The sequence below is a fragment of the Bison bison genome, unplaced genomic scaffold (genome assembly GCF_000754665.1).
Source record: "Bison bison bison isolate TAMUID 2011002044 unplaced genomic scaffold, Bison_UMD1.0 scf7180017862158, whole genome shotgun sequence".
In the NCBI taxonomy this organism is placed as follows: domain Eukaryota; kingdom Metazoa; phylum Chordata; class Mammalia; order Artiodactyla; family Bovidae; genus Bison; species Bison bison.
The window spans coordinates 1,375,171-1,394,760 of NW_011492730.1; the positions used below are offsets into that span (position 1 = coordinate 1,375,171).

Genomic DNA, 19,590 nt, shown 5'->3' on the forward strand with positions numbered 1-19,590 from the left:
TTGAAGGAAATGAATGCCCCGGGTACATTGCTGAGCCTCAGGAAAGTGAAACTGCTGTGACCAGCCGTGTACCGTGACGGCTGCACCTTGTGGTGTTGGGCGCTTTCCTGTAAATGGTCTGTCTGCTAGAAAACGACGAGCTAAGTGTGTCCTTTGTCACCTGCTTTCTGTGACCGTCTTGCCCAGCGCTTGACTTCCCCCCAGGCTGTGGGCTGGGTGCTCTGCGCGGGGACCTGCAGACCTGCACGGATGTGCTTTGTTCTCGTGGGGTTATTTTTAGATTCACCCCGTCGGAGGCGGGTGTCATTCTTAACTGTCACCCACACAGACTAGATTCCTGCGGGCTTTTTCTCTGAGAGCTTCAGCAGCATCGGGAGAAAAGTGTTGATTTCTAAATCTGAGCATGGCTCATGGAACGATGGGTTGGCCTCCACTGTTGGCATTTTTAAAGAATATATGCATGTGTTAAATACACAGTTACAAATACCCAGTGTCTTCCCTGCCTCTCTGGTTTCTCTTGTTAGTTGCAGCACGTGGTGTGTGCTCCTCCTCCCTCTCTGCTGTTCTGGTCACCAGACCTCACCATCATCCGTCCATCGCTCCATCCATTCCTTGACCCAAAAATACTTATTAAGGACCTCCTGCCGTGAGCCACCGTGCCACGATCTGGGGCAGTGGTGAAGTGGCAACACTTCTCTTGGTCAGAGCTGAGGGTCTGAAGGTGGGCTGGACAGTGAGCTCGTGGGCAGGGCTTGCCGGCCGTGAGGGGAGAGGCAGGTGCCCTGGACCCACCTGGCCTCACGCCGCCTCCTGCCTCCTTCCTGACCATTCTCATCCAGCTCGTTTGTTTCTTCTTTCCCCTGTGCTCTGGGTGTTCACATTCTCTTGTAGACAGGCTTTATTTGTCCCCATCTCCTTCTCATCCAAGAAGCCTAAAACATCCTTGCTCCTCAAATAAAATACTAGATCAACAGCCAGAGTAGTTGATGGATTGAGAAGAAAATTGGTGTTGGATTTTGAAAGGTTGCCTAGAAAGTTGTTGGGCTGCTGATGAGGGTCGAGGGTGGGGAATTGATGGGTTTTGAATATGAAATAATGACACTTAGATCCTTCCTTTAGTTGTCCCTTTAAAAAGCTGGAGCAAACAGTTGATATAACGAAGGCCTCCCCTCAGGAAAGAGCATGTATTGCTATGGTGGCAGAGTGTCTTCCCCTATTTGAACCTTACTCAGCCCAAGATAATCTTCATCTACTTGGTAGATAGTGAGTGTGGTGAACTCATAGAGAAGTGAGCGCAGCGAGCAGAAATCTGTGCTTCCAAACTTCCTTAAAGAAAGTGTGTTGTGACAGGTTCAAAACCCCGATTTATCAACTAAGCAGCCTTGGTGGCTAAGCTTAAGCAGTTTCCTGTCCTATCATTTAAAAAAAAAAGTCTGAGTTGTTCAGTAGAAACTTTCACTGGGTTACACTGGGGATGTTTTCTTGCTAATTTTCTTCCCAGGGTGTTTTCTGGGGGCGGAGGGAGATGATAGAGGGCTCAGGGTGGCTTTATCAAGTCAGCGTCGGTGCCAGCCTGTCCGTATGTAAGTCTTTTGTGGACGGACATTGGAAATGGACTCTGAACAAGTCAAGGAAACAAAGAAGACTGTGACCATTGGTCATTCAGAGAGATGATGGAAGGGCAGGCAGGAGCCAAGGCTGTGGACCCCTGTGTCATAATCTGGTGGCCCCCGGGGTCAGTGCTCAGGGGGCTCACCCTGCCATTGCTGGTGGCTTGGCTATCTGTTAAGCCCAGTTTGAGTCAAGTGTCTCCCCAGCGCGTCAGCCAGCTGATGCCAACCAAGGCCTGGGTCCCTCATTACAGGATGAGAGATGAGAGTGTTGTGATGCCCGAGCCCTGTTGTATTACCTTCTGAGCTCACCACTGCATCGTGTATCTGTTCAATTCCAAAAGAGAATACTGATTGGAAAATTCTATCTTCTGACATATCCTGAAGGCTGATTTGAGTAGTGTGTGGTGAATTGTGATTAGGGAATGAACCCCTAGGAAAGCAATCTGCCCAGGCCTGGTTTTTTATACATGACTTTTGATAGAGCCACAGCTGCTAGTCCTAGACTTCCAAGTCCTATAAGATGATCAGGTCAGCTGTTTGTTCACTGAAGTGTATGCAGTTCAGAGTTTGTGGAGTCTGGATCCAACCTCGAGGTGATAGGTGTGCCTGGAGGACAGTACAGACTGTAGCCCAGAGCAGCCTGGTTTCCTGAGCACACCTCATCGGGTTGGGAGGAGAAAGGGCCTGCCATGGGTACTGGAAGTCCCTAGAAGTCACAGGTCCTTAGGGGCCCACTTCCGGTTTTATGTCTGCACTGGGACTTAGGAGTCTTGCATTCTGTCCTCCATAACTTGAGTCTGTTGCAGACAGTCCAAGGACCACTCCTTGGACTGGTCCTTGGGAAGCCCCAAGCTGCAGTGTGGTCCTTGGAGACATGAAGCTGGGACCTGGCTGCCTTCAGATAGTGAAAATGATGGGGTTGCTCCTTTTTAGAAAAACAGCTGATAGGCTCATAACCTACAGGAAATTGACTAGAACCCCCAAAGAATACTGGGGCCCAAAGAATACCACACCCTTCCTAAATCTGGGTCCCTCCAGAAGGACCCTTCCACATCCAGACACCAGGCTCAGGAAGAGTCCAGAACCCTGTCTTCTAGCACCTGAGGGGCTCAGTGTCCATGGAGTCCTTTCAATGAAGCTGATTTGGGAAGCAGCAAGAGTAGGCGTGGCTTTTTTTATCAGAGAGACTGCCCTGCATGGAGCTCTGCTTGCCTTACCTGGCTCATTTTCATAATCAGTTATGAAATTTTGCTTAAAATTCAGGAAAATTTTGCATTTTCAAAAACTGCTCAGTGTGATTTTCACATACGCAAAATTTTGAGCCAATGTAATAAGTAAAATTCTTGAAGTTCAACCTTGCTAGGAAGATCCCCACCAAGTCCGTCCTTTCTGCTTCCCTCTAAGTTGGTTTGTTCACTCACTTAAACAGTATTGGCTGAATCCCAGCGAGGTGCCAGATGTGTTTCTAGCCCTGCCTGGAGTTGGTGGCGTGCTCCTCCCCGACAGCTGCCCTGCCTGCACGTCTGCCTGGGGTCTGTCGCTGGTCCCGCTGCCTCTCTGCCTCCTCTGTGTCTCCTCTCCTCAAATGGGCCATGGGAGCTTCCGAGGGGTCTCTGCCTCTACGTCATCCTCCCCACCCACGCATTGATCCTGGCCGGCCCATGCCCAGAGGCGGGTCTGAGGCCTTGCATCCCCTCCCCTTCGCCTCAGGCTCCCCACACCCTCCCAGTCACTGTCCCCGGGAACCCCCCTTGCTTGGCCTGGTAAACCCCAATGACATTTTCACCCCAAAAACAAGTACGTTCTGCCTCTTGAAGCCTTTCCTTACTCTCCCCTGCAGGTTTTCTTTCTTCCTTATCTGATCTTCCTCAGTCACCAGGACAGCGTGATCACAAGGTCTTCTGTAAATGAAGACAGTGTTTATGCTGCTGTCTCTTGCTGGACCCAGGATTCTGGGGGAAGAGCACAGGACTTCTGCCACAAGGTCTCACTCTGGTGCCTGGCATGAAGCCGGTCTTGGTTTTGTCCAGCTGTATGAAAGTCTTCCCAGACACAGCCCGGGATGGTGGCTGTTTCGCCGGCAAATTACAAGTCCTCTGTCGTGTTGCCCTTGAAGGAGTCACTCATCCTGCGCTGATGGTTCTTAGCCTGTGAGGGACCTCCCCGCACGAGGCTCTCGTGGCCCCCCTTTTCCGTCATAACGGAGTCGTCTGGACCGCTCAGTGTGTGCAGGCACTCTGCCGGGGACCCTGGGTTTTGGTCTGTGGACTTGCACATGGGGCCTCGTGGTCCTGGTGGGGGGTGTGGAGGAGCCCCCTGCCCTTCGGGGCCCTGGCCCTGTGCTCTGGACGGGATGCTGGGGGCCGTGCGTAGTGGGGGATGCTTAGGTGTCCTTTCCTCATGGATTTGGGGTTCCAGGAGGCCAGAAGGGCTCACAGATTGTCTGCTCTGTGGGGCTCTGGATCTCAGGGGCTCTCCTCATTGAGGGCAAGGCCTTTCCTCATGCTGCTGTTTCCTGCTCTGAGTTTATAAAGTAAGAATTAAAGGCAGCTACTGCAAAGTAAGAAAAAGCCACTGGCGGTCTGCTCTGATGGGGAGGAAACAAAACAGAGAGATGTCAAGTGAGGTGCTGCCTTGAATCTGAGTGGGACCCTGTCCCAAGCATCTGCTGGCCCCGGGCGGTGTCCTGATTGAGTTTAGCTCCTGAAGGACAGCACGTCCCCTGGGTGCTTGGGCCCCTGCCCTCCCAGGCCTGGAAGATGCTGCAGCAGACACCTTTCATCTCCCACCTTCGGGGAAGTGACGTTCCTGCCGGCTGGGGTCCCCTCCACGTCCACGTATGGACCCCTTGGAGGACTCAGGGATCCTTGGACAGTTGTCAGGACTGCAGAGCGGCCCTCAGATCTTGGGGGAGCCGCAGGGTGGGGGAGGCAGGCAGTGCTGTCTGGCTCAGCCTTCACTTAGGAGTCTGCCCTGGGAGACCCAGATCCCCTTGGAGGTTGGGTGAAGTGTGTTTGAGAATGTTCTTGAAGGATGTGAAGTGCAGAATGCAAGCTTGGTTGCCTGGAGCATAGGTAGAAGCTGGACCGGGCAAGGTCACAGTATGTTGGTGTTTCCTGAAGTTTCTAGAAGGTTCTGTCCCCTCTTAGCACGTTCCTCATGTCTGTGAGCAGAGGTTGCAATGTTGAGGGTAAGTCCTCTGATAAAAGCTGTTCTCTGTCCCTCGCGATCTCCCAGGATGTACACTTCCTAACCTGAGGGGAGTCCAGCAGCCGGCGGATGGTCAACCCTGCGGGCGGACAGGAGGGCCAGTATGGCTCTGGACTCTGTAATCACTTCTTATTTGTGGGGTTGAGTAGCATTACATGAAAATAATACTCCCGTTGTGGAACGCAAGAAATCTGGGGGTTTTGTCAAGGCGTTTATCATCAGTGACAGATGACTGTTCTGTCACTTAGAGATGCTGTTGAAGACATAGGCCCCAGAATCAGATTGAGTTTGGTTATCAGCTTCGTGACGAAGTGCAACAGTCTTGGACATTGCTGGGCCTCCTTGCCTCGTGCCATACCAAAGTCCCGGGTGGTTGTGAAGATTACATGAGATAACATCCAGGTTAACACAGCCCCTGACATGCGATAGACATGTAACAACTGCAGTTGTGTTTGTTAGAGGTAGTAACTAGTTGTTGTTCAGTTGATACGTTGTATCCAGCTCTTTGCAACCCCTTGGACTGCAGCACTCAGGCTTCCTTGTCCTTGACTATCTCCCAGAGCTTGCTCAGATTTATGTCCATCCAGTCAGGTGATGTCATCCAGCCATCTCATCCTCTGTCACACCCTTCTTCTGCCCTCCATCTTCGCAGCATCAGGGTCTTTTCCGGTGAGTCGGCTCTTTGCATCAGGCGGCTGAAGTATTGAAACTTCGGCTTCAACTAGTAGTACCAGCTAACTAATACAGTACCCAGCGTTATGAAGGCAAGCATTATTGGGCTTCCCTGGTGGCTCAGATGGTAAAGAATTTGCCGGCAATGTGAGAGACCCAGGTTCGATCTCTGGGTGGGGAAGATCTCCTGGAGAAGGGAACGGCTACCCACTCCAGTATTCTGGCCTGGAGAATTCCATGGACTGTAGAGTTCATGGGGTCACAAAGAGTCGGACACAACTGAGTGACTTTCACTTCACTTAAAACTTCCAGTACAGATTTTAATTATATATGAGTGGTTTACAGTGTATCCATTTTTGTATTGATAACAATTTAGAAATCGTAATATTTTAACAGTTAACCTGTATCTCTGAGGTTACTCTTCTTAATAAATGTGATTTTTGATTGAACATGTCACTTTTAAATAGTTTGGGGCCAGTTTTTATCAGAGGGGATTTGTATTTGAACCACCTACTGATCCATTCCTGTTTATAAGTCTCTACTGCATATCATGATGGTTGACTTTAGTTTCTCTGATGCTCAGGAAAAGCTGCTAAGCAAATCGTTAAACTTTGGATAAATGATTGAATCTGGAAACCTCCCAGCTATTATTCCAGATGCTAGTGTATGTTTACATTAAAATGTTTGATAAGGAGAATCTGATAATGAGATAACATCATGCGATTTGGTCTGTTGAGTTTTATGTGTGAAGGGCCATTTGGCCTCTGTTAAGTGTCTCAGTTGGTTACCGTCTGTGGTTAGTGATCTGTCAGCGCCTCCTTCCCTGTCTCGGGAGCCCCTGCCATGTAAGCCAGCCCGTGGGCAATGTGCTGCTGCCTGGCCCCAATTGCACTGCACACTGCGTGGACTGAACATCAGTCAGGCCTGTCTGTGCCTGCCCTAGTGTCTAGTTTTGGATCTTCCATTTAAGGAAAGTAAATTCTTTAGTTTGTTATAAAAATGAAAGGAAACCCAGTCATTTCGCTTATTTTAAGGACTAAGAATGCTTAGCTCAGAAGAGATGAGACCTGGTTGCGGTTGTGCAGTGAACTCCCTGGTGTGTGGAGGGGTCCATTAGAGGAGGGTGGGGCATGTGCGGTGTGGCTTCTGTGGACACAGCAGCCAGGGCCATCTGTCTGGAGTGCCTCCTGGGGAAAGGGCTGTGAGTCTCTGTCCCCTGGAAGCATGCAGGATTGGAAAGCCCATCTAGCGTGTGATGCTGCAGAAGATACTTGAGTCGTTGGCAGCTAAGGCTGCTGTAACAAAAGGCCTCAGACTGGGTAGTTTAAACAACAGAGATTTATTTCTCCTGGTTTTGAAGGCTGGGAAGTCCAAGATCAAGGTGCTGGCCAACTCTGTTCCCGATGAGGGCTTCTTGCTGGCTTGCCAGTGTTTTCCGCAGCCTGAGTGGGGGGGGGGCGGGGGGGCTCAGCCCCCTGGCGGTGGCACCAGGCCTCCCTTTACTCTGTTCTCCAAGCTTCATTATATGGATGGGGTTGTTTTATATCTGCTGAGAGGAAACCAACCAGTTGACAGCCTGCATTTTTCTGCATTTAGCGACTGGCGTTTACACAATAGACTTTCTTGTATAGCAGCCCATCCTTTATCCATGGTAATTAAAACCATCCTGAATAGACATAGTTGCGTTTAATTATGGGCTCTGTCCTCTAGTTGATGTAAGCTTGTTACACATTTAGTTTATAATGTGGTCGTTTACGTCTGAATGTAGATGCTCAGGTTATCATTTTTCAGTTTCTTTAGGAAGAGGGCTGTATGATTTGTTATGAAATTCTTTTTAGATTTGTAACACAACTAATTTTAAAATTGCTACTGTCAGGCATAATACGAAGATGTGGGTGCTGTTGGTTTAACATATGTGCCATGACAGGCCAAGAGGGTGTTGGTGAACATGTATCACCTACAGAATATGATAATTCTGATGCACTGTTCTAGGTTGCTGAAAAATACTAAAAGAGAGTGAAAAGATGAACTGCTTAAGACTAAACTTTATTTCACTTCTGTTTTTGGAGACACTCTTAACATATAAAGATTGTGCACCATGACCCCAAAAATAAGGAACAAAAATATATTTATTCACTTATTCTCTAAATCAGTTGTAGTGCTCTTTTATATCACACAATTTAATTTTCTGCATCATTAGCCATTAGGGAAATGCAAAGTGAAACCAGTGTCCCTACACACCTGTCATCAGGGCTGTGATGAAAAGTAGCGACAGTGTCAAATGCCGGCAGGACTCAGAGACGCTGCGTCTCTCAGACACGGCTGGTGGGAGTGGACGCCAGCTCTGGTGTCTGCGTCTGTAAAAACTTAAGTCGACGAGTCCCATTCAAACCCGCGCTCACGTTTCCTGGGCATTTTCCCCAGTCAGCTGAGAACTGATTTTCACACAGAAACCCATAGAGGAATGTTTAAAGCAGTTTTCTTTGTGATAACCAAAAATCTGAAATAGCTCATCTGTTCCTCAACCAGTGAATGAGTAAACTGCATATATCTACTCCATGAAATACTCAGCATCAGTAGAGAGGAACAAGCTGTTGGTGCATGCACCAATCTGGATGAGTCTCCGTAGAAATATGAGCGGGAAAAGGCAGTCCCCAAATGTTAGGTACTGTGTGATCCTGTACCCTCCTTAAAAATGGCAAAAATCTCAGCAGTGAAGAGCGGATCAGTGGTTGCCAGGGATTCGGGAGGGAGAGCCGACAGGGAAAGCAGGTGTGTGTGACCATAAAAGGCCCACAGGACAAACTTTTGTGATAATGGAATGTTCTCAGTCTTAATTGAGTCACTATTGACGCCCAATTAGGATAACTGCACTGGAACTTTGCCAGATGTTACCACTGGGGGAAGCTGGTAAAGAATACACGGTATCTCTTCATATTATTTCTTAGAACTGCATGTGTGTGAATCCACAGTTATCACAACCTAAAAAGATCAGTGTTTAAAAAATATGTGACGTTGATATATTCTGATAAAACACTATATCCACTCCACATGTTTCTTACTTTTTTATTCTCTTTTAGTGATGGTTGGTTTGTCCATTCCCTTATTCATTCAAGAAATCATTGTCCAGCACTTGATACGTGCTTCATTTGGCCTTACTGTCGAGTTCATTTATCCTAGAGCTGAAATCATAGCAACTTGTCCCTGTTGCAGAGCTCACCTCGTAAAGGACGCGTGCCACTGCATTCTGTTGTCAGTGGTAAGTTCCCCAGCTGGTTACATCCCCATAGCCAGCTCTTTCTGTAGGTGCATTTTGGGGCCTTGCTGGCACTAGGTTTAAAATACTCAGGGCGTTTTCCAGGTGACACTATTGTGGCTCGGCTCCGTGACGTGGAACTAGACCTTGATAGCCGTTCACGAGAGCAGGAAGGAGTGTCTGAGCGGGGTCCAGGCACCGGCTTTCCTGTGAAGAGCAGTGGGCATCTCTGCGACACGGGCGCTGGGGGCCCTGGGCTTGTGCGGGCAGGGCGTGTGTCCTTCCAATTGAGATTTGGACTTTCCTACAGCTAGAATGTGCTCTCTGGGAACTTTTCTGAGCCTGTAACTTTGATCTCACAATCAAAGCTTTGGATCCGGGTTTAGAGAGGCAGCCATGCTGATAGTGAATCCTCTGCAGAAGAGCCCGTCGTGTCTCTGCTTCAAAGGAAGTTGAGGCGGGGAGGGTCTCTTTGTCAGAGTTGTGTTCCTCTCCTCAGGAAGGTGTTTTCCTTGGTTGTGCTTCGACACTCTGCCAGGAGAGCCAGTGTCTAATGGATGAACTGTGATTGTGTGGGTCACCGGAAATGAAATTTGACAACCTTAGGACTAAAGAGGGGCTAACGGAAGAGCCGGGGGCACAGGCCCCCATCCTGTGGTCAGATGAAATGGATGGGGGCCCTGCGCCCCAGGCAGGAACCCTCGCCTTTTTGACCCTTCCTGGAGGACACTCTGCAGTCTGGTGGTCCTGACTTAAATAGTGAATTGTCGTTAAGGAACAGGATTAAACCTTTTTTCTGTGCTTTGAACTTTGTGGCACGTGAACGTGTGTTCTAGTGAGCTGTGCTGAAGCTCTGAAGGGTTTGTTATAAATCGGTTCAGCCCAGCCTTGCTCACCGGTTGTTTAACCTAGCGTGTCTGAACCATAGTCTTAATTCTGTAGAAAACCCATCTCTCACGCACTTCTCGGCAGGAGCTTCCTCTCGGGGGTGATCTTCACTCACTGTTCTGCATGGCTTCTTCCTTAGTGGATGCATTTTACGCAGAACCCAGCTGTCTCGGGCAGGAGGGCTGAATGGTGTCGGGGTTCCTTGGTGGTTCCTGCAGGTTCTGTACTTTGAGGGGAAGCACCTCGTGGTAGCAGGCTTGATCCGAGATGCTGAAAGAGGGAAGGGGACTTCTGCATGCCCAGCTGGGCCGCCTCTCAGTTCCACGGTGGACGGGCTGGGGCTGCCCGTGCGTGGACGTGTGTAGCTACCACGTCAGCGTGACACGGAGGGGCGAGCGTCACGGGGTGGATAATAGTCTGGGGGCCATGTGGGCCACGTCGTCACTGCAGCTTTCTCTCTGCCGTTGTCATTAGATCCACAAACTCAGTGTTAACGTCTCATCCAATCTGTTCTGTCTCTTTTAGTCTCAAACCATGAATTATGTGGGGCAGCTGGCGGGGCAGGTGATCGTCACGGTGAAGGAGCTCTACAAGGGCATCAACCAGGCCACGCTGTCCGGCTGCATCGACGTGGTGGTTGTGCGACAGCAGGATGGCTCCTACCAGTGCTCGCCCTTCCACGTGCGCTTCGGGAAGCTGGGGGTCCTGAGGTCCAAGGAGAAGGTGGTGAGTGCCGGTCGCATGTGCTCTGTCCCCTGGGCGGTGGGGCGCAGCAGGGTCAGCCCTTCCCCTGAGCTCCCGGGACCTCCCTGCTTCTGTTTTGAGAACCTGCCTGCTGTTGAAGACACCCCTGAAGGGTGGTGTTGAAGTCCACCCTTCATACTGTTTTTGAGTTTGCTTCTAAATCCTCAAAGCCCTCCCACAGGAAGTCTTGGGGGGAAAAGAAGTGAAAATCATTTTAATAGTCCTGTGTGTGGCAACTTAGAAAATCCAAACCCAAACTAGAGTTTTTAAATGGGGAAGTTAGGTGTATTTAGAAAAGTGCCTTTATCTTATACAGAACTTCAAAATATTTAGTGTTATGCCTACAGACCAACTGGATAGAGTAGGTTGGTATGCTGAGGAGTATATTTGTTTAAATGAAATTAACGCGAAGTTCTACATTTGTTTTTGCAAAGCTGTAAAATCTTGTTGTAAATGCCAGGATTTTTTCACAAATCTGACTGAAGTGAAAATCCACAGGCTTTTATTATTTTAGGGATGATTTCTTTCAAAAAGAAGGTGTTGGTTTTCTTTCCTTTTTTTTTTTTTAAACATCCTTTTCCCTTCAGGTTAGGGAGCACTTGGAAAGTCTGTTAGTGTATCTGATTGATGTCGATCGTGTTAGAAAAAGTGGAGCTAAGAGTAAGCTTCGCAGGTACATAGCAGTGATTTTCTTTCTACTCCTGTCCCATGTTGTCTCCCTAAACAACATAACGAGATTCTGTCAGGATTTTCAACCCCAGTGAAAGATCCACAGAAGTACATGTCAGAGGACCACTGTCCTAAGTTGCAGACATCTTTTTTTTTTTTTCAGATTTTGGCTAATCAGCTGATCTTACTCTTTAAAATAGAAACTTCCTCTGTCTTAATTGAACTTACATTATTTTGAAAGAGCCTGGAGAACCAGGGTGGCGGGGCTTATGTGGCCCGGCCTCTGTTCAGAGTCCCGGTTTAGAAACCACAAGAAACGGCGATGTCCTGAGGGACTAGGAAACTTTCCATTGCAAGCGTGTTTAGCCACAGTGGAGCGTCCCTGGAACTTGTTCTTACTTTCTGGTGATGCTAACCTTGTGTGCTTTCAGACTGTATCTGCTTTGGGAGAATTAGCAGCCGTTCCTGCGCTAGAATTTCCCGGTGGTTGTGCAAGGATCTGTTTGTAAAATGACGCATAGGGCTTCCCGCCCTCCACTTCCCCTCTGTGATCTGGGTTTTTGGTCAGACGATCGGATAAGTTGTCTGGCCTCCGCACTGGAACCTGCAGGCTGATGTGTGTACCCCTGTGTGCATCTGTAAGCGCAGCTGGGCAGACAGTGGCTCTCTTCCTGCATGCTGTGTGCCTCTGAGATAGTCATCCAGTTCCGCTTGCAGCTGCACACGTCATTGTGCTGTATAAACAGCTCGTGAAGCTTGTAATAGAAGTCTATCCATGAGGCCCAGGAAAGGAGAAAGGTTCTTTCCCATTCCTTCCCTTGGTAGCCCAGAGACCCAAAGGATGTATTTGGGAGGAAATTTGGCTGTTTGACCAAAGCATAGCATTCCTGTGACAGTAAAACCAAAACCATGTCTGCCTTGAGACACTGGCAGTTTGGAGAAATTGTGTTATTTTAGGTCATTTTGGATTGGGGAAAGCTGTCTATTGATTTTATTTTATTATTTTAGATTATTTATTTATTTGGCTGTGCTGGGTCTTGGTTATGACATGTGATCCTTGACCAGGGATCCAACCCGTGGTCCCTGCATTGGGAGTGGGGAGTCTTAGCCACTGAACCTCCAGGGAAGTTGATTTTAAATTAAAAACCCAATTTTCAAGTATGGGGACACCTATGAAGTGAACTTGAGATCCTGCTGCTGCTGCTGCTAAGTTGCTTCAGTCATGTCCGACTCTGTGCAACCCCATAGATGGCAGCCTACCAGGCTCTCCCGTTCCTGGGATTCTCCAGGCAAGAACACTGGAGTGGGTTGCCATTTCCTTCTCCAACTTGAGATCCTAACCACCTGAAAACCTCTGGTTTTAAGGGAAGAGGCAGTGTAATGATTTTCCCACTGCCGCTGCCATGTTCTTTGCTTGATAGAACACAGTACTCCCTGTAGTTTTCATAATTCAGGAGTTTACTTTCAGAAGATAAAGATGTATTTGATACTTTGAAATATTAATTTTGTTGATTTAACACAAAACTGATGATTTAATTGCTTATCAAAGGTAAATAACCCCGTGTATTAGGACTGTTTCCATCATGGATGACAAAAGTCCACATCACACTAGCTTAGGCAAAAAAGGAATTAAATTGGCCTGTGTAACTGAAGTCCAGGAGGATTCGAAATACTCAGGGCTTTGCTTAGAGCTGCTGAAGGTGTCACCAGAATCGTCTCCCTTCGCCTTTCAGCTCTGCTCCCTTCGTGTCTGTCTGTCTAATGCCACACACGCAGGCTGACTTCCGTTGACTCAGCAGCCGCAGTGGGAAGACAGCCTCTCCTTTCTACAAAAGTACCAGAGTTAGTCTCCCTGTCAGACTTGGTCACATACGTCTCGGGGACCAGTCACCATAGCTGGGGGTGAAATGTATTGATTGGCCTGGCTGGGGCAGGAGCCCCACCTCTGCTCTCTATAACCACTGGAAATAGATGCTCTGAAATAGAGGAGGCTGGATCTCCAAAGGGAACAGAGATACACCCACCCAAAGAGTGGCCGAAACACGCGCCTGCTACTGCCAGTCCCAGAACTAGTTCTGTTTCAACATCTGTCATATGTGTTGAGCAAAAGGCACAATGTAGGAAATATGACCATATGGAAACGAGTGTTTTTGAAACCAGTTTACTAGAAGTAAACTTCTTCCTTGGGCTTCCTTGGTGGCTCAGCTGGTAAAGAATCCGCCTGCAGTGCCAGAGATCTGGGTTCGATCCCTGGGTTGGGAAGATCCCCTGGAGAAGGCAGCAGCTACCCAGAATACTCCAGTATTCTGGCCTGGAGAATTCTTGGGGTCGAAAAAAGTCGGACACAACTAAGTGACTTTCACTTCACTGAAAGTAATATTGGCACTTCAAAGTGAGGGTTCTCCTAGTGGACACTATAAATGTAAACCAAAGGGTTAACTGTTTAAGAATGGTTTTAAAACAAGCTTTGAAGCGGAAGGGGAGGGTGGGACGAATGGAGAGAGGAGCATGGAAGCATGTGCACTACCATAGGTCAATAGAAGCCAATGGGAGTTTGTGGATGCAGGAAGCTCAGACTGGTGCTCTGTGACAGCCTACACGATGGGATAGGGTGGGAGGGAGGTTCAAGAGGGAGAGGACATATGTGTGCTTATGGCTGATTCATGTTGATGTATGGCATAAACCAACACAATGTTAGTAAATAAATTTTTAGAAAATTAAAAACATGAAAAAACAAAAATGAGGGTCCTCTTTAATAAAATAGTCACCTTGGGAAGCATTTATTCCAACTTGGTGCCCTCTCTCAAAATAGTTTTAGTATTTTTCCTTTGAGACCTAAAGGACTCATGGCATATTCCTTGAAGTATTCTCAGTATTGGCACAATCTTGATGTTAGATTTAATTTTTTGAAAGAACCAAGCTCCATTTAAAGTCAAATCAAGAAATGTCACATTTGGGAATTCCTGGCGATCCAGTGGTTGGGACTCAGGGCTTTCACTCCGGGATCGGGGTTCAATCCGTGGTGGAGGACCTAAGATCCTGCATGCTGCGTGGCACCCCACCCCCTCAAAAAGAGTCACATTTGATCCCTAAAAATAAGGACTATAAATGTAAATCAAAGGGTTAACTGTTTAAGAATGGTTTTAAAACAAACTTTGAATCTGCATCCTGGAGAAGCATTCTTCCATTTCCCCAGGTATGTCAGATAAATGGGTAACCTCCAAAAATGAGTGTTTTAAAGGATGGTATTAGTTTGAATCTGTTATTATTTTTTTTTAATCTAAGATAGAATAACTTTAAATATTTCATTTGTCCTATTTAGTTTAACTTTCAAATTTTATGTAGCAGTCAGTCAACAAACATGGGTTATTTAAATTATAGGTCTGAGTCTAGTTGAATAAATTAAGTCATTCTGAGAAACTTGAAATTTGGCATTATGGAGCAAATTTTTTTCTTTCTTCAGTTCTCAACGTAACTTTTTTGATTAGAGACAGTCTTCCTACGACTCTGGAAGAAGCTGCCATTATTTCAGCTGCTTCAGAAGCCTTACATGACTCTAGATGTGTATGTGACTTCAACTAGTTTATTATGAAAGAAAACTTTAAACACTTGTCTGAAAGTATGTTTTTTTATTGGCTCGGGAGCTTGTTGCAGCATTTTGTTTTAGAGGAGTTAGAGTTCTCGTCATACGCCGCTTTTTCAGTAAACATTCTGAGTAATAGCACTGAGAAGGGCCAGCTGGGAGGCGAGTGAGGGTTAATGCTTGTCCTATGGAAACTGCTTCATGCTCCTCTTTGTTTAAACAAGTAAAAGAAATGTGAGCTTTGTGTAAAATAATCATTAACGTTTCTGGAATAGGGAATTTTTTACGTAAGATTTTTCACTTATGGATTCATTTCTTAGTTGCCTATTTTTCTGATTTCCTTTTATAGTGTTACCCTTTTCTTACAGTTTTATAATTAACACACCAACTGCACGTATTCAAAGGCCGTACTTGATAAGTTTAAACACACATGTGCACCCATAAAAGTCGCTCAGTTGTGTCCAACTCTTTGTGACCCCATGGACTGTAGCCCACCAGGCTCCTCTGTCCATGGGATTCTCTAGGCAAGAATACTGGAGTGAAAGCTGTTCCCATCTCCAGGGGATCTTACCAACTCAGGGATCGAACCTAGGTCTCCCGCATTGCAGGTGGACTCTGTACTGTCTGAGCCAGCCAGGAGGCCATCACCGTGACCCGGAACCTCTCACCATCCTGTGCTGAGTCTCCTCCACTCTGTGACAGTTCCTCAGGCTTTGTTTCATTGTCTTGACATATTTTTTAGTTTGTTTTAGATGTACAGACAAGTTGCAAGTGCAGTTTTTAAAGTTTCCATATACCTTTACCAGCCTCTTCCCTTCGTGTTCACGTTCCATGTGACTATAGTACGATGATCAGAACCAGGAAGTCAACATCAGTATAAAGTGTCAGCTAAAGACTATTGGAAAAGACGCTCATGCTGAGAAAGATCTAAGGCAAAAGGAGAAGGGGGCAACAGAGGATAAGGTGGTTAGATAACGTAACCAGCTCGGTGGACATGAATCTGAGCAAACTCCAAGATGCGGTGAAGGACAGGGAAGCCTGGTGTGCTGCAGTTTGCGGGATCGCAGAGTCGCACACCACTAGCAAGTGAACAGCAAACGACACAGACCTTATTACCACTTCACCAGTTTTTCTGCTCGTGTCTTTTCTCTGTTGCAGGATCCCTCCTTGCTCTCGCCCAACAGTCCTATCTTTCCGTGTGACCTTGACTTTTTAGAGTGCGGAACAGTTACAGTGTAGATGGTCTCTCAGTTTGAGTTCTCTGATGCTTTCTCGTTTGGGTGAGAATGACACCGCATGAGGTGCACCCTCTTTGCTGGTGGTGGTAACTCTGCTCGCTGTTGAGTGGTGGCTGTGAGATTATTTGTGGGAAGAAACCTTGGGACTGTGCACATAGCCTTTCTCTCATTATGCTCTCACCAGGAATTTTAGGGGTCACAGTGGACTTTACTGTGTGTGATTGCTGTGGTGTTTCCCAAATGGTGACTTTCTGTTTCCATTCTTTGTGCTCCACTTATTCATTGAAATTGTAGTTTGTCAAAGAGCTATTCTCTTATTTACTTAGCTGTTCAATTATTAGATTGGTGTGGACTCATGGATATTAGTTTTACCCTGTGGGTTGTAATCATTACCATCTTTATTTCTGTAGTTGCTAAGATGGTCCCGGTTTCAGTCATCGTTAGCTCCTCCGAGCTGAGTGCTTTTGAAACGCTCCTATCATTTTTTGAGCACTTCTTTGTTACTTTCTGGCACTGGAAGATAGTCCAGGAGAATCTACTCTCTTTGCCTCAACCCTGGAATTATTATTGTTTCTCCAAGGGAGCTTTGGAACTGTGGTGTTGGAGAAGACTCTTGAGAGTCCCTTGGACTTCAAGGAGATCCAACCAGTCAATTCTAAAGGAAGTCAGTCCTGAATATTCATTGGAAGGACTGATGGTGAAGCTGAAACTCCAATATTTTGGCCACCTGATGCGAAGAACCGACTTATTAGAAAAGACTCTAATGCTGGGAAAGATCGAAGGCAGGAGGAGGGATGACAGAGGATGAGATGGCATCACCGACTCGATGGACATAAGTTTGAGTAAACTCTGGGAGTTGGTGATGGACAGGGAGGCCTGGCATGCTGCAGTCCATCGGGTCTCAAAGAGTCGGACACGACTGAGCGACAGAACTGAACTGAAGGGAGCTTTGGTTTCTTTGATTGGAGAACAGTGTCTGGAAACAAAGATCTGGTCCCTGGGTACGCTCACTGGTCTGAGGTGCAATTGCCTATAGCTCCCCAGCCGGCAGAGCTGAAAGATTCACATGTATAAGTACCTGTATCTGTACCTGCCTGTAAGAACTGGGGGTTTGCAGCATCGCCGCCCTTCCAACCTGGCACCTCAGGGCTCATCTCCTCATTGCAGCATCTTTCTCTGACAGTGAGCACCATGGCTTTCATTATCCACAGTAAACAACATGTTTGTTCAGTCCTAGAATACATATAAAGGAGTTTCAGGATTGTGAACCCACATCTCTGTGATTAAAAAGAAATCACTAACTGCAGTATCTGTTCAGAGGTTTTTTTCTGCCTTTAAACCTAGAATTCTATAGTCCGCATACTGTTCTCCAAAGTTCCTTAGATTCATTTTGTTCTTCTTCTTCCCTTAAACATGGTTATGTTATAACAAGCATTGACAACATATGTCAACTAATATTGTTTAATACGATGTTGCTTATCCCATCATTTGGTTACTCCCAGGAAGATGGAGCTGGAAGTGAACCAGGCTCAGCTGTGGTCGGAAGGGATCACTGGTCCTCAGTGGAAACAGCCAGTGGACCGTGCAGTTGTTCCCACCACAAGGGCCGTGCAGAGCTAAGGACACTGAGCTCATAGATTGTTCCAGTTACGTCTATATTATGCCTTTGTGTGTTTGTCTCTATGTCTCTGAACAGTCTAAAGCCAGAGTTCACAAGTTATTGGTAAGAGTTTTGAAAGTTAGTATTTATTATTGTAAAATATTTAAAAGTATTCAGAACCTACAGATAAACAACTGCATTATTTTTAAATGATATAGCAGTATTTCATTTATATAAACACGCCTCACTTTGCACAGTAATACAGTTAATGAAAATGGGCAAGCTGAAACCCTGCACATTTAGTCAGTAAGGGAAGTTAGGGTTTGTCCATGACCTCTATAAGCTTTGGTCAAAACTTGCCAAAACTCTGTGTTATAAATGTACAGGAAAATGAAAAATGGTAAAATAGTACTTAGTGTACTGCAATTCCAAACATGAGAAATAATGAGAATTAAGTGTCTTATTTCTTCACAAAACACTCATCAGGAGTGGTGTGAACAGCTCTTGCCTTCTTGACGTAACACTTGCACTGTGGAACTTCTCATTGTCTAGCAGTTTGCTCTGCTCCTTTCTGAATCTGCCTCAGCTTCCAGCTTTTGATCCTTTGGAATTGCCATGCCCCGAGGCATCTCAGGGAGTTGCTTCGGCCTGAAGGTTTTGCCCGTGTCCCTTCCTCTCCCTCTGCATCCTTTTGTCTCAGCCCCTTCCCTCCGTTCTGGGATAAGCTCGCCTCCAGGTTCCTCTGCCACACGTCCTGGGTCTCTTGTTTGCATGCTTGGCTGCTGCTTCTGTAACTGCTGATGTCTGTTTTGGTTTCTCTCCCAGCGCTGGTACTGTTTGTTTCTTTAACTGCACTTTGGTCCTGGCCAGTGTTCTCTTTCCGTTGTCCATTTCATAAGGTGTCAGCTGGGTTTGTCACTGGGAGACCAGGAGGCAGCCCAACCATACGCTTCGCCGCCTGTGGCTGAACTGAGGGACAGATGTGCTGGGACTGGTCACTGACAGGCTCTGAAGAAGCGACGTGACGAGCCCGTGGTCATGACGGGCCTCTGCTGCTTCTGTCCAGTCACCCCTCTGTATCCACGGGTTCTGCATCCAAGGTTTCAACCAATCATAGATCAAAGATACTTGGAAAAAATTTTTCCAGAAACTTCCCAAAAGCAAAACTTCATTTGCTATGCACTGGCAAGTGTTTGCATAGCATTTATGTTGTGCTACGTCTTAGAAGTAGTCTAGAGATGACTTTAGAGTACGTGGGAAGATGTGGGTGGGTTCTGTGCAAGGATGACGCCCTTTCCTCTGTAAGGGACCTGGGCGTGTGTGGATTTCAGTATCCGAGGCGAGCCTCAAGCCACTCCCTGTGGTTACCGCAAGATGACTGGGTGACTGTAGACGGAGGGGCTGGTGGTGAAGTGTGTGCTTCCTGTAGTCACATGATCAGCACAGTCTGGGAGCTGAGGCTCGTGCTGACCCGAGTCTCTCACAGGAGGCCTGGCGGTGCTGTGACTCCAGTGCAGGTCAGTTGCTCCGTCGTATTTGGCTCTTTGCAATCCATAGACTGTAGCACGCCAGGCTTCCCTGTCTATCACCAGTTCCTGGAGCTTACGCAAACTCATGTCCATTGAGTTGGTGATGCCATCCAACCATCTCATCCTCTGTCGTCCCCTTCTCCTTCTGCCTTCAATCTTTCCCAGCATCGGGGTCTTTTCCAGTGAGTCAGTTCTTCACATCAGGTGGCCAGAGTACTGGAGTTTCAGCGTCAGCATCAGTCCTTCCAGTGAATATTCAGGACTGATTTCCTGATCTCCTTGCAGTCCAAGGGACTCTCAAAGAGTCTTCTCCAACACCACAGTTCAAACGCATCAATTCTTTGGTGCTCAGCTTTCTTTATAGTCCAACTCTCACATCCATACATGACTCCCGGAAAAACTGAAGATACTAGATGGACCTTTATCGGCAAAGTAATGTCTCTGCTTTTTTGATATGCTGTCTAGATTGGTGATAGCTTTCCTTCCAGAAAAATGTGGTGACATCCAGAGCGGCTCAAGTGTGTGCTGACAGTGACACTTTCCCCGTTTTATGACATTTGGGAAAATAAACTTTTAAAATTTGTTATG

At 47.0% G+C, this 19,590-nt stretch overlaps 1 protein-coding gene across 5 annotated transcripts in view; it reads left to right on the forward strand.

Moving 5' to 3' along the window:
* LPIN2 (lipin 2) overlaps positions 1 to 19,590 on the forward strand; it is a 73,550-nt gene that overhangs the window by 31,173 nt on the left and 22,787 nt on the right. For 4 of the 5 annotated variants that reach the window (XM_010832723.1, XM_010832719.1, XM_010832720.1 and 1 more), the window contains exon 2: positions 10,165 to 10,365. In XM_010832723.1, coding sequence (XP_010831025.1) covers positions 10,174 to 10,365 — 192 coding nt within the window. In that variant the 5' untranslated portion in view covers positions 10,165 to 10,173. Of the gene's footprint in view, positions 1 to 7,027; positions 9,858 to 10,164; positions 10,366 to 19,590 lie in introns of those variants that run through there. The other variant, XM_010832721.1, reaches the window with a different exon arrangement.